The sequence below is a fragment of the Lygodium microphyllum genome, chromosome 19, assembly GCF_053477565.2.
Source record: "Lygodium microphyllum isolate KBCC chromosome 19, Lygodium_microphyllum_v1.1.10, whole genome shotgun sequence".
Lineage (NCBI taxonomy): Eukaryota > Viridiplantae > Streptophyta > Polypodiopsida > Schizaeales > Lygodiaceae > Lygodium > Lygodium microphyllum.
In genome coordinates, this window is record NC_141153.1 from 139791419 (window position 1) to 139804812 (window position 13394).

The 13394-nt window shown below is 45.2% G+C and overlaps 1 protein-coding gene across 6 annotated transcripts in view; it reads right to left on the reverse strand.

Moving 5' to 3' along the window:
• LOC148020437 (K(+) efflux antiporter 5-like) overlaps nucleotides 1-13394 on the reverse strand; it is a 178845-nt gene that overhangs the window by 107775 nt on the left and 57676 nt on the right. For all 6 annotated transcript variants that reach the window (XM_087700745.1, XM_087700744.1, XM_087700743.1 and 3 more), the window contains exons 4-6: nucleotides 3338-3428; nucleotides 3074-3135; nucleotides 2846-2921 (exon numbers count right to left, since the gene is read on the reverse strand). In XM_087700745.1, the coding sequence (XP_087556871.1) occupies nucleotides 2846-2921; nucleotides 3074-3135; nucleotides 3338-3428 (229 nt within the window). The remainder of the gene's footprint in view (nucleotides 1-2845; nucleotides 2922-3073; nucleotides 3136-3337; nucleotides 3429-13394) is intronic.

Genomic DNA, 13394 nt, shown 5'->3' on the forward strand with positions numbered 1-13394 from the left:
TATCCCAGCTCTCTGGTAGAGTGAAAAGAAAGAAAGTAGCCTTAAATTCCTCATCAATCATGAACTTCGAGGCAACCAACTGGTTGAAAATGGAGTTAAACTCACTCAATTGAGTAGACATTCATGTACTCTCTTTCATATGCAAATCCATAAGCCTTTTCAGCCAATACACTTTGCTTGCAGCACTCTTTTGTGCATATAGTTCTTCCAGTCTAGTCCATATAGTATATGCAGAATCCAAACCTTCAATGTTGAACAGCAACGCATCAGAAATCGATAGCTCCATGGTTGAGCATGCAATCTCATTTAACTCATCCCAATCATCCTTATCCATATCCGCGGGCTTTGCCCCTTTGGTTTTAGTCAGCTTTGCTTGCTTCTTTTGTAACAGGATATTGTAGCACTGCTTTTGCCAAACTGCAAAGTTATGTGCGCCTTCAAGCTTCTTTATGTGCATCAGATTACTGCTGTCATTGCTGCCAGCCATGATTTTCAGCCCAAATGTGACCAAAAAACCAGCAAATGCAGGCCCAAACTGTCACCCAAGTGACCAAGGTACAAACAAGTACCAATCAGCAATAAATGACCATGCAGAAGGATAGATTTCAAATCTGTAATTAAATTTTCAGAAGCACCAAACCATGTGCTACAGCATTATCCAACCTATTACAGTTGTTCCAAGGGCATATGCATCACATTACATGAGGAATCCCAAAATTTCAGCTGCAATTTCTGTTGTACATGTACCCACGGACATAAAATTTGACACGAACGGTCAAAAGCCCAAAAAATTTTGTGCTCAAAGCATCAAACACACATCTGCCAAAATAGAGCAATTTCAGCAAAACCCCCAAATTTTACCAACTGTTGATGTCCAAATTGTGCGGAATTCAACCTGCAAGTACATAAAATGCCCAAATGTTGCACAGATTTTGCCCAAACTGCAAAAGCTCCAAATTGCACGGGGTCCAATGTGCATCAATGTCGAGAAATTAGGTAAATTTCAGCCCACTTTGCGCATATACATTAAAAGCCCCAAATCTCGGGGACAAAATGTCACAAATTCCTGCAATTTCCGAGACAAATATTATTGTTGCATCTTGGTCACATCAAATCTGGACAAATCCCCAAATTTTCCAAGTCCTGCGTGCACTAATTTCAGTGAAATTGAAAGAATTTCACTAAAATGTGAAAAGCCCCAAAATTCCTGGGCAAATGTGCATCGACTTTGCAATTTCTGAGTCAAATTGTCCAATTTTGCGTTAAGATCCCCAGATTCAGGAAAAGCCCCAAATTTCTAGGCCTAAATCTGCCCAGATTTGCACCCTGTGCTTGTGCGCACGAACACCCAAACGAGAGGAGGTAAATCAGACTGAAAATTTTCAATTTTTTTAAAAAAATATTGAACCGTTGACCTGCCGATCGTCCGTGCAGTCATATCGCATGATGGCTTGTCACTCGTGCAGCCCGACCGTCACGCCACCTGACCTAGTCGCGACTGCTGGCCGTCGCTAGTCCAACAGTCATCGCCTCGTTTGCAACATCGCCTACAGAAGTCGCTTCTTGCATTATCTCAAAGGCACTCAAACATTGGCCATTTTTTAATCTAAAGACACTTCTCTTTACTTGAATGCATTCACAAACAGTGATTGGCCTAGTTGTTTTGACACATAGGTGTCTAGTAGTGGTAATTGTTTTATTCTTGGTGATTCATGTATTTCTTGGATGAGCAAGAAGCAGTCTACGGTGGCCACATCTAGCTGTGAAGCTAAATACAAGGCAGCATTTACAGCTACATTGGAATGCGTATGGCTCAAACGCCTTTTGGTCAATCTTAGTGTGGCAAAGCAATCAGCCACTCCTATCTATACCAACAATCAAAGTGCCATGGTAGTTGCAAGAATCCAGTTTTTCATGCTCGCACTAAGCACATTGAGGTGCATTATCGTTATGTCAAAGACACGCTCCATTCAAGGGAAATTGACTTGGTTTATGTCCCTACACATGACAACTTGGCAAATGTGTTTACAAAATCTCTCTCTAGAGAAAGGTTTGAAAACTTTTGCAAGGCTCTAGGCTTGATACCATTTGGAGATTGATCTGCCTATTCCCTGTAAACATTTACATCATTCACTCGAGAGGGGTCTACTACCCTTATCGTGTTCCTCCTTTATTGAATTGGCCACCATCATATCCACAATTAGTTGAACAAGCATTTAAAAAGGCCTCACGAGGCCATCAACTAAGCCGAATAGGCCCATCTCCTCAAATTTGGTCAATTTATTTACGAGGCCATCTTAAGCCATCAATTTATTTATAAATTTGATTCTCTATGGGGGTCAATTAACTGACAATTGGGGCCAACTTTTTATTATAGTAGGCCGACTATAATCACATAGGCCGATATATTAACGAAGGGCTAACTTGTTGTGAATTATCAGATTTTGATTAAGTGGGTTGTCAAATGAGTGGTTTGAGTGGGATGAGGGCTACTCAAAAGGCCTCAATCCCTTTTTCTTGATTATTATTATTATGTGAAAATTTGACTACCACCATGATGATAAATCCCAGTTGCAAAAGCAATACCATAACAACCCATCCATAAGGCAGGCGACCCTACAAAGTCCGGAAGATCATGACCGGTCATCCATTGGACGGGATTTTTGGTTATACTCTTGAACACAATTCTACACATGCACATCCGCACACACATGCACATGCACAAAATCAAAAATGAAAGTACTGACCAATTTCCTCTACATGCCCCCCCCCAACCCGGGTGGAGAAAAGCATGCACACGCACAAGGCAAAAATCTGCAAGCCACATATTGCAATTAACACTTACTGGCTGGCCAAGACAGGCAAAAATTATCCCCCCCACAGTTGCTGAGACTATCACCACCACCATGTCTGAAATAAACCTGCAACGTCACCACCCAATAACAGATCAGATATTGACTATGCAGTGCTCATTAAGTCCAATGAAAAAGGTACTGTAAAACCATCAAATAGAAGTGCTGAATATTGAAAAACCATGGTCATCATGGCTATGATGTGAATTCTAATTTAACACCTTAAATCAAGCTGAAGCACAGGATATTTGGACTTGCGGTTGGACATAACAAAGATATTATCCTGCAAGTGCAAACTCAGACCATCAGATATTGATGTCAGGTGTATCAAGGACACAACATTAGATCAATACACACAAAAAGAGATAAACTTGTGACTTCTTTTGATGTATGTTAAACGCAAGATAGACAGTTAGATTGGATTCTTAGTCTCATCCTATACTATGTCCAAAATTGTTCCAAATTTGAGTAGAAATGAATTAAACCTTTTTATCAATCAATGTTGGCAACTCCTCAGCTCCATTATCGGGATCAACCCTAAAGACATCTTGGATCTGAAATGGCTTTGCTGTCCCGCTGTGCCACAAACCAGAATTATAGTTTTCTTAGGAAGTTTTAAGCAGGTGAAGCCACTTATTTCCCTGCTCATATCCTTAACATATACTTCAACAACCAAAATATGAGAAGATCTACACAGGATACATGCTAATAAAAGAAAACATGAGCAGAATACAAACTTATTGAGAAAATGAAAAGCAGAATACTAAGTTGGTGTTCCATTGTGACAGAGAACAGCAAAAGAAGCTGTCATAAGCTTAAAAGATCCCACTTCCATTTTGTGATAGAGAAAAAGACAAAATGCTTAATAGGAGATAAGAAATGGGGCACCAGCATAATCTCAGCTCAAGAGAGATTAGACTAGAACAGCATATACCTTCTAAGGAGCTTATAAGCATGATATGCTGAAACTGAAAATTGAAATGCTTACATAGATTCAACCTGCAACAACATGACACAAGAAATACAAACATCTCATAGAAACATTCCTCTGCCCAATCCTAACACCATCAACTTATTAGGCTAAACCCATTGGGCAGAACTGATATCTCTACCACCCCTGCACTGTTCTAGTCAGTCAGTGAGACTGCCTAAAGGCTTGGAGTCTGATAGTAATGAACCAATGAAAATGTTGCACAAATGAGAACCAGACTGTTAGATTTATTTATCCCCGTGTGTGAACACGCATTATTATGTCTAAAAGTACATCTCTCTCTCTCTCTCTCTCTCTCTCTCTCTCTCTCTCTCTCTCTCTATATATATATATATATATATATATATATGCAGAGATTACAGCACACTTCACCTCTTGGAAGGTGGACATTGAAACATCCCTCCAAGAGAGAAATAGGGTGATTGAAGAGCTGAGGCACGAACTTGATGGCTACAAAAACCAGCTTGAACTCCTCAAGAAGGAGGAAGGGGAAATTACCGAAACAACGCCCACAAAGGTGCTAACCGAGATCTACGAGCTGAAGACACACATGACAAAGGAGCTCAACACATGGGCAAACATAGTGAAACAAGGACAAGCCGAGGTGGTCGAAAACTCCAAGTGGATTGAAGTAGCGAAGAAGGCACCAACAAAGAAGGAGGAATTTGTGAATGCAGCATTGGAGGAGGAGAAAAGGAGAAAACTTAGAGCGCTCCACATCCGGGTGGTAGGATGGACGGAGGGTGACAGCCCCCTGGCAAACGCCAAGAAGATATGTGAAAAGCTGGGAGTTGAGGACCCCACAATAGTGGAGAACGCATGGCGCATAGGGAAAGACCTCACCAAAAGCCGACCTCTCATCCTCAAATTCGCCAACCTGGAATCCCGACGAGTCTTCCTCTCTAAAAGGACAGCACTAAAAGGGAAAAAGGTCTATCTAGAGGATGACCTCACATCCGCACAGGTAGCACACCGTAAGGAATGCATGCCACAAATCCTAGAAGCACGCAAAGCCAGGAAATGGGCAATATACCGAGATGGCCATGTCATCATCACAGAAAAATGCCAATGACGGGGCGCGGCCTATGAGACCCGCCTGAGGGTTGCAGTATGGAGCTGCAATGGAGCTATGAAGACAGACGTAGGACTATTCCAAGAGACCTTCACCGACAAGGATATCATCCTATACACAGAAACCCACCAGAGCCCATGCACACACCTACCTAAAGTAAGGGGATACAAATGGGAGACAACATGCCACCCTAGAGCCCCGAACAAAAGAAGGGACCCGAGGGTCCCGAGGAGTCGCAGTGCTATACAGGGATGAGTTACAGCCCATGGTGCAAGTCATGCGGAAAGATGAGGAGGCCCGGTTCATGTGGATCCGGATACACAAATCGCCCTCGAGACATCTACATGGCAATGTGCTACTTCCCCCAACACACTCCCCCTACGCCCCACAGAAGGAGGAGTCACCATACCTACCACTGTACGAGGACATCATGCACTACTCCAACTTGGCGGATGCCATGTTGGCCGGAGACTTCAATGCCCGCACAACACAGAGACAAACTCCCTTTTTCGAGAGCAAAGACCACATATACAAAGAGATAGCACCGGAGGAGATAGGGCTCAACCATACATCACAAGATACAGTTGAATGCACCGAGTATGGTGACCACCTATTGGCGCTAGGGGGCGCGCAAGGATTAGCCATCCTAAATGTGCTAGACAGATGGCCGGGATCGGACACCCTCACATGCTTTCCACATAAGCATGCGGCTAATTGCAACAAATGAGGGGCACCAAGAGCACCTACACAGAAACTGGGAGCAAGCATAGTGGATTACATACTCGGGCCCCTATCACTTATCCCTGACATCCAGTCCTTCAGAATATCACCCCACCCGCTCACAGTGGCTACCGAGCATGCCTACCTGCAATTTGACATCGCATGTAGATATGACCCAGCCCCCCTAGCAAGCAGCCTACCAAGATTCCCCATGTACCACTTCACCAAGTTAACTGTGAGCGCTTATTCCGACCACCTCTATTGAAGCCCGCAAGAAATGAACCCTTACTCGCCCTTGGAGGAGATCACAACACAACTCGCGATAACACTCCACACCTCGGCAGCCAAGTACTTCCCCCACACATCCCCGGACAAGAATGTCTCACAGAATAGCTGGTACGACGCAGAGTGCAAGGAAACCCGGCTTTGTCTTCAACAGGACGAAGCACGGGGAGTACACACGCACAAACAAGCATGCCTGATCTTCCGTCGCCTCATACGAAGGAAGAAACGGGCCTACCTATCCAAAGTGGAACGCGAATTCTACCAGCTATTCTGGGGACATGACAGCAAGGAGGCGTGGAAGGCATTCCAAGAGCCCCGTGCTTAAGACACCCATTACCTCCCCGGACACATGGCATGCATATGTGACCTCACTGTATCAAATACCCGAGAAACCCCCACTGCCCCGACCACCAGGGAGCAAACCCGAGTCATCTACATTCTTTAGCACAGAGTGGGTTCAGGGCGCCATTGAGAAACTACAAAATGGCCAAGCCCAAGACCATTAGGGCTTAGTAGCAGAGCACCTAACCCATGCCTGGGACGTACTTGCACCCCTTCTAGCCCACATGTTCAATAGAGCCTTATATCAGGGAGTCCCTACCAGCCGATCGGCCAACACCATAATACCTATCCTGAAGGCTGGAGATCCCATGGCCCCCACGAACTACCGAACAGTCATGGTTGGCCATGCACTGGCCAAGATCTATGGATCCATCCTGGACCATGAGCTGAGCAAGTGGGCAGAGCAACACCAGCATCGAGCGACTAAACAAGCAACGTTCAGGAGGGGGTACTCCACTCTTGACCATATCCTCACACTTAGAGCCATTATAGAGGACGGCAGGGCACACAAGAGGCGGATATACTCCTCCTTCGTGGACTTCCGCAAGGCCTTCGACATGGTACCACGAGCCAAGCTCATGCAGAGACTACAAGAATAGGAGGTCCCACCCAAAATGCGTTGGGGGATACCCGCACTATACGAATCGGTCATGGGCCAAGTCCAAACACCAAGGGGGCTGTTAAAGGAGATAACCAGCACCATTAGAGTTAAACAAGGATGTCCACTCTCACCTACTTTATTTGGTCTCTACATTGATGAGATATCAGAGTACATGGATGGATTGGGAGGGGAGGAATCTAGCCTAGGAGGGATACTGATACCCATCTTACTATATACAAACGACATAGTTCTCATCTCTAGCACGCCCGAAGGGCTACATCGCCAATTCAAGGCACTCTAAGCTTTTTGCTAGGATAAAGACCACACCGTGAACCTGGGGAAGACCAAAGTCATGGTGTTCAACACTTCAACCCAATGGATTCCACCGTCAGTATCCCCCTTCACATACGGCGGGGAAATCATGGAAGTGGTCCAAAGATACGTCTATCTGGGGATTACATTTTTAGGACCAAGATTCACTTTGATAAAGGCAACTAAAGATAGATTGACACGAGGCTATCCAGCCCTCGGATCCATGGAGAACCAATGCGCTCGCATACAATTCCAGGAGCCTCATACAAAGCTCTGGCTGTTTGACACTCTAATCACATCAGCACTCTTGTACGGGGATCCAGTCTCTACCACACAAGGAGGGCCACACAGGACCAGCCATTGCCTCAAGAAGAGGCCATCTATGAGGGATGGGAGCAGATGGAGAGACCCCTAGTACTTATGATCTCACGGATGATGCGGAGCAAGCCCTCTATGCCACACAAGATCATCAGATCAGAGATGGGGGCACGCCCATCGTAGTTGAGGCCCTCTTCCAAACAGTGGTCTTCTTGCATCGACTATGGGACTTGCCACGGCATCGATACCCCAGACTCGCACTACAGTCATCCAAACAACTAGCACTGCAAGGGGACACTGAATGCTGGCATGCCCAAACAGAGACCTAGCTGTGGCCACACGGCCTACACATGGACCACCTCCCCCCACTATAATACAGCCTAGACTGCCCTCACCTGGAGCTCAGACGGGAGGAAGTGAACCGCATCATCAAAATGGACATCATTTAGCTACACATGGTTAAGACATGGGGTGACTCCTACAGAAGACCTAGGGACAAAGAAGGCTTTCTACCAGGAGCACTTCTTGCACATATCCACAAACGGCTTCATTACCCGCCCAAGCTACATGGACACACAATTGTCCTATGGAGTTACAAGCCCCATCGAACAAATCCATACATCTTCACACCAACTACGGATCGAGACAGGTAGATACAAGGCCCACCTCCTCCCCCTAGAAGATTGGATCTGTCAAATCTGCCAGCTCGAGCCGGAGATAGAAGAACACTACATATGGAGGTGCCCACCGTACTACGAAATCCGAGGACGCTTCCACTGCCTATTCAAAGAAGGATTCGAGCCACTCTCCAAAGTGATGGATTTCAAGGACCAGAGATGCCTTGGGCTCTTCCTGCTCGAAATACGGCGCCACGAAGACCACCTCCTCCGGACCTCGGAGCAAAGACAAGGAGCCGCCCAACGCGTGCTAACAGAATTCTATCGAGAGCCAGCTACCATCCCCACCCCTAAGCCCCCACCAGCCCCACTAACTTCCCGACAGCGACGGACCACCCTAGCCATGGCTACGGCAAGAAGTAAAGCCCGGCGCCTACACCCAACCGGTCCCCCGCCCCCGCATGAGGCATATGTCCAGGATACAAGGGATACTACACTGCCACCGAAGGGCCCTACCCTGCCGATTCAACCTCTCGATGTTAGATAGACCCATACGGGACATTTTAGGATGACCAAGCTCCATGAGCAATTCCACACCATACTTGGAACACATATGAATTGTACCCAGCCTGTATACCATTTTGTAACTAGCAGGCACATGCCCCTGCAGGAGACATCACCTACAGATACAACGGATAATACTACAACACCACCGGGGAGCCATACCCCGCCACTTCAGTCTCTCCATGCTAGACAGGCCCATGCGGAACATCTTAAGATGACCACGCTCCATGAGCAGTTCCACACTGCACTTAAAGTGCATCTAGATTGTATCGAGTCTGTATACCATTTTGTACCTACTCACCTAGCTCACCATAACACTAGATAGTAGCTTTACTGGGACTTGGAAAACTTCCCAAACATTTTGTATGTAACCTTTTGGTCTCATAGGCCAACTTGGCCTTTTGTAGGTGTTAATATAACTCTCTCTCTCTCTCTCTCTCTCTCTCTCTCTCTCTCTCTCTCTCTCTCCACCATGGAACTTCATCCTTCATAGCCTACTAGGCACACATCAGCTCCATACCCAACAGTGGTATCAGAGCCAAGTTCAACTCTAGCTTCACCCACAGCTGCCCAATATTCTGCTGGTCCGCTTCATGTGCCCATTGTGCATGTTTGCCACTATCTGTTCACTGCACAACGTCTGGAGGAGGAAATACTGCACTTCCTGTCTATGCCCGTGTTCTACACTTGTCATTCACGTCAGTCATACCGATCGTGCGCCCTGGTCAGATGTGCCCCATCACCTGCCCCACAGCTGCCGTTTGACAATCTGCTACGCCAACTGTGCCGCCACAATCTGTCCATCATGTGTTTCATCTGCCTCCTGTCTGCCCATCAAACGTCACGCATTTCATCTGGCGGCTGTGAAAGACAGCTGACTCTCCACATCAGATGAACAACCTGCCTGACCTGTTGAGCTGCCCACATGCCGCCTACCTGATCCATGAAATCGTAACAACTCTCAAGATGGCTCGAGAGATGAAATATGAAGATATGCCATTCTTTTAGATGACGAAAGACGCAACAAAGATGCTGGAATTAGACACTGGCCATGCCCATGCATGTGTTAAGACCTCTCCAAACACTTACTGTGTGGAGTACTCTTTCCAAATTTTTATCCAAAATGATTTATACTTTCCTTTTATGATTCTATTAGGAGCTATATTTCAAGAGGGGATTGTAACCACTTCCTGCATGACCGCTGAGTTGATCCCGAAAGCTATACCTATGTATTTCACCTCTCATCATGTGCCTAGTGCCTCCGAGCCACGTTGGCTTTTGATCAGCCTCTAAGCCACACACACGTACTTCTAAACCATGTCTTACTTCGGATCCTTGAGCTTTTTGATAGACCGTGTCATGATCTTCCTCACAATATATCTCTCTCACTTATGTATGTCATTTCCAGAATCATTGTATGAAATTAGACACTGCCTCTTAGAGGTAAGATCTTCTCTTTTCCTTTTTCATATATTTCGTGTCACGCTCATGGTCTCATAGGTCATTTTGGCCTTTTGTAGACGTTAATATATCATTTCATTTCATCTCTCTCTCTCTCTCTCTCTCTCTCTCTCTCTCTCTCTCTCTCTCTCTCTCTCTCTCACATTTTGTACCTACTCAATTAGTTTATCATAGCATTAGATGGAATCTTTACTGGGACCTAGAAAGTTTCCCAAACATTTTGTATGTAACGTTTTGGTCTCATAAGCCAACTTGGCCTTTCGTAGACGTTAATATAACTCTCTCTCTCTCTCTCTCTCTCTCTCTCGGAAATACGGCACCACAGAGACCACCTCCTCCGGAGCTCGAAGCAAAGACGAGTAGCCACCCAACGCCTACTCACAGAATTCTACCGAGAGCCAACTACCATCCCCACCCCTGAGCCCCCACCAGCCCTTCTAACCTCGCGGCCGCGAGCCATAGCCACGACAAGAAGCAAAGCCATGCGCCCACGCCCAACCGGCCCCAGCCCCGGCCCCCACAGGAGCCACATGTCAAGGATACAAGGGATACTACGCCGCCACTGAAGGGCCCTATCCTGCCGATTTAGCCTCTCGACGTTAGATAGACCCATGCGGGACATTTTAGGATGACCAAGCTCCATGAGCAGTTCCATACCATACTTGGAACACATATGAATTGTATCCATCCTATATATCATTTTGTACCTACTCAATTAGTTTATCATAGCATTAGATGGTAGCTTTACTGGGACCTGGAAAGTTTTCCAAACATTTGTATGTAACATTTTGGTCTCACAGGCCAACTTAGCCTCTCGTAGACGTTAATATAACTTTCTTTCTTTCTTCTCTCTCTCCACCTTGCCCCACCCTGAGCCCGCCCTCTCCCCCACCGTAACCTTTGCCTTGATCCCACCCCTGCCCCCACCATGTCCCTCTGCTTGTCTCGCCCCACCCTATCCCTACCCTGACCCGCCCCGCCCCGCCCCTACCCTAACCTTGCCCTATGACCTTTCCTTTGCCTTGCCCCCCTACCTGAGTCCGCCCTCTCCCTCGCCCTATCCCTACCCTCACCTTGCCATGCCCCGCCCTAGCCCTTCCCCACCCCGTCTCTTTGTCTGTTTCTATACTTTGTCTATTTCTTTTCTTTTCTCCTTGTCCATCGCCAACAAGGCTAGCATAACTAAAGAAATCCCCCCCTCCCAAGGAAAAGGGAAGCACCCTTGGAGGCGATACTCTTCTCCAACAACCCTCGCTTCTATTAGACACATCCAAATGGAGCAACGAAGGAAATCCTTCTCGTCCACCCTTTCACAATCTACACCTGCACTACTGCCACCCCCCGCAAAACCATCAGCATGGTATTCGTATCTCCTTCAAGAAATAAAGAAATTGCAAGCAAAGCTTCTCAATGTTAAGTAAAAAGTAACCAAGAAATATGAACAAATAGGAGAGCTCCAACTGCAAATACAATAAATGAAGATGGAGCAACACACAAAAGTGGCTTCCACACCACCAGTCATAGTTACCATGTGTTTCGAAAACTAGAAGAAACACAGTTTTGGAGTTTCCGCCATTTGAAATTTTTGTGAAAATGGTGTTTCGAAATATACCAATAAATTATGATATAAATAATAATATATATTTTAATGCGTACACACACACACATACTAAGCATAGTAGAGACAAGAGTCACTAAACAATCTTAACTTTTAATACAAGAATCCAAGATCTATGATTCACATTGCACAATTTCACATAGTTATTAGTTTTGCAAGCTACAACTTGCAAGATTCTTTAGTATTAAGTAATCTTAAACCACCCAACATAACTTACAATATTTGAAACAAAACAACCCACATGTGATATGTCACATGAAACCTGAATCAAAAGTGTAACATCATTTTCGCGGATAACTCAAAACTTAAAAGTCAAGTTCATAAGAGTAACATGGCAACATCCCCTTACATTTGTGTAGATGGAAGGCCTCATGTTGCAAGAGGAACAGACTCGGAAGAATGTTGCATTACATTCAAGAGATGTAACTATGCCTTTCAAGTTCAAATGCAAAGGAAAAGTCAAGCAAAATGCAAAAAATCAGCAAAAGAGTGACGTTGGATAGCCATCAAATACAACTGGCCAAGACATAGAAAAGTCTAAAAAGATGAAGAAATGTCATTATTGCAAGAAGCCAAGTCACTATATTGATGAATGTCGTAAGAGATTAGTCAAAGAGAAGAGAAAGAACTCTGGTTTCGCTATCGAAGAGACATCAGCCCGCAAATCTACTAATGGTGATGCTTCAACCAACTTTGTGGAGAAAAACTATGCATTTCTGACTTACAGTTACGATTCTTCAATGCTTGGTTCAATATTTAGTGCTGCTGAAATGCAACAAACATGGTATTTTGATATTGGAGCTTTAAAGCACATCACTTTTGGGAAGTGTTTATTTTCCTATTTGCATTCAATCCCTACTCGGAAGCATGTTACATGTGCAAACAACAGTAGTTATGATGTTTGTAGCATTGAGACAGTCAATATTACTGCTGCAGATGGTTTTGACTTCATGCTTCTAGATGTCTTGTTTGTGCCTAGCATTACAAAGAACTTGTTGTACTCTTTAGGAGAGTAAAATGGATGCTCCTTCAGCTCAACACGTATTTATGAGCTCACTATTGGATGATGATGATGAGCCTACTTCCTTGGATGCAGCTCAACAAGCTATACATTGCATGCAAGCCGTGCACGATGAGTTGGACTCTATTGCCACTAACTCTACATGGCATCTTGTGGATTTACCACTTGGCAAGAAGGCCATTGGCACAAAATGGGTTTTTAAACTCAAACGCAAGGTTGATGGTACCATGGACAAGTACAAAGCATGGTTGATAGCAAAAGGCTATGCATAGAAGAAGGGCATAGATTATGAAGAGACTTTTGCTCCTACATCCCGTATGAGAACGATGAGATGTGTAATTGCTATGGCTGGAAATTATGGTTGGAAGGCACATCAGTTGGACATTAAGACTGTATTCTTGAATGGGGATTTGCATGAGGATATTTGTGTGTCACAACCTCCAAGGTTTGTGGTAAGGGGAACGAGCACATGATATGCAAGTTAAAGAAAGCTCTTTATGGTCTCACACAAGCTCCTCATGCATGGTACTCTAAAATTAATGCATATTTGGCCAGCAAAGGGTTCAAAAACAATCCAACTTCTCCCACTCTATTAAGAATGAAGGGGGCCAGGGGGCCGC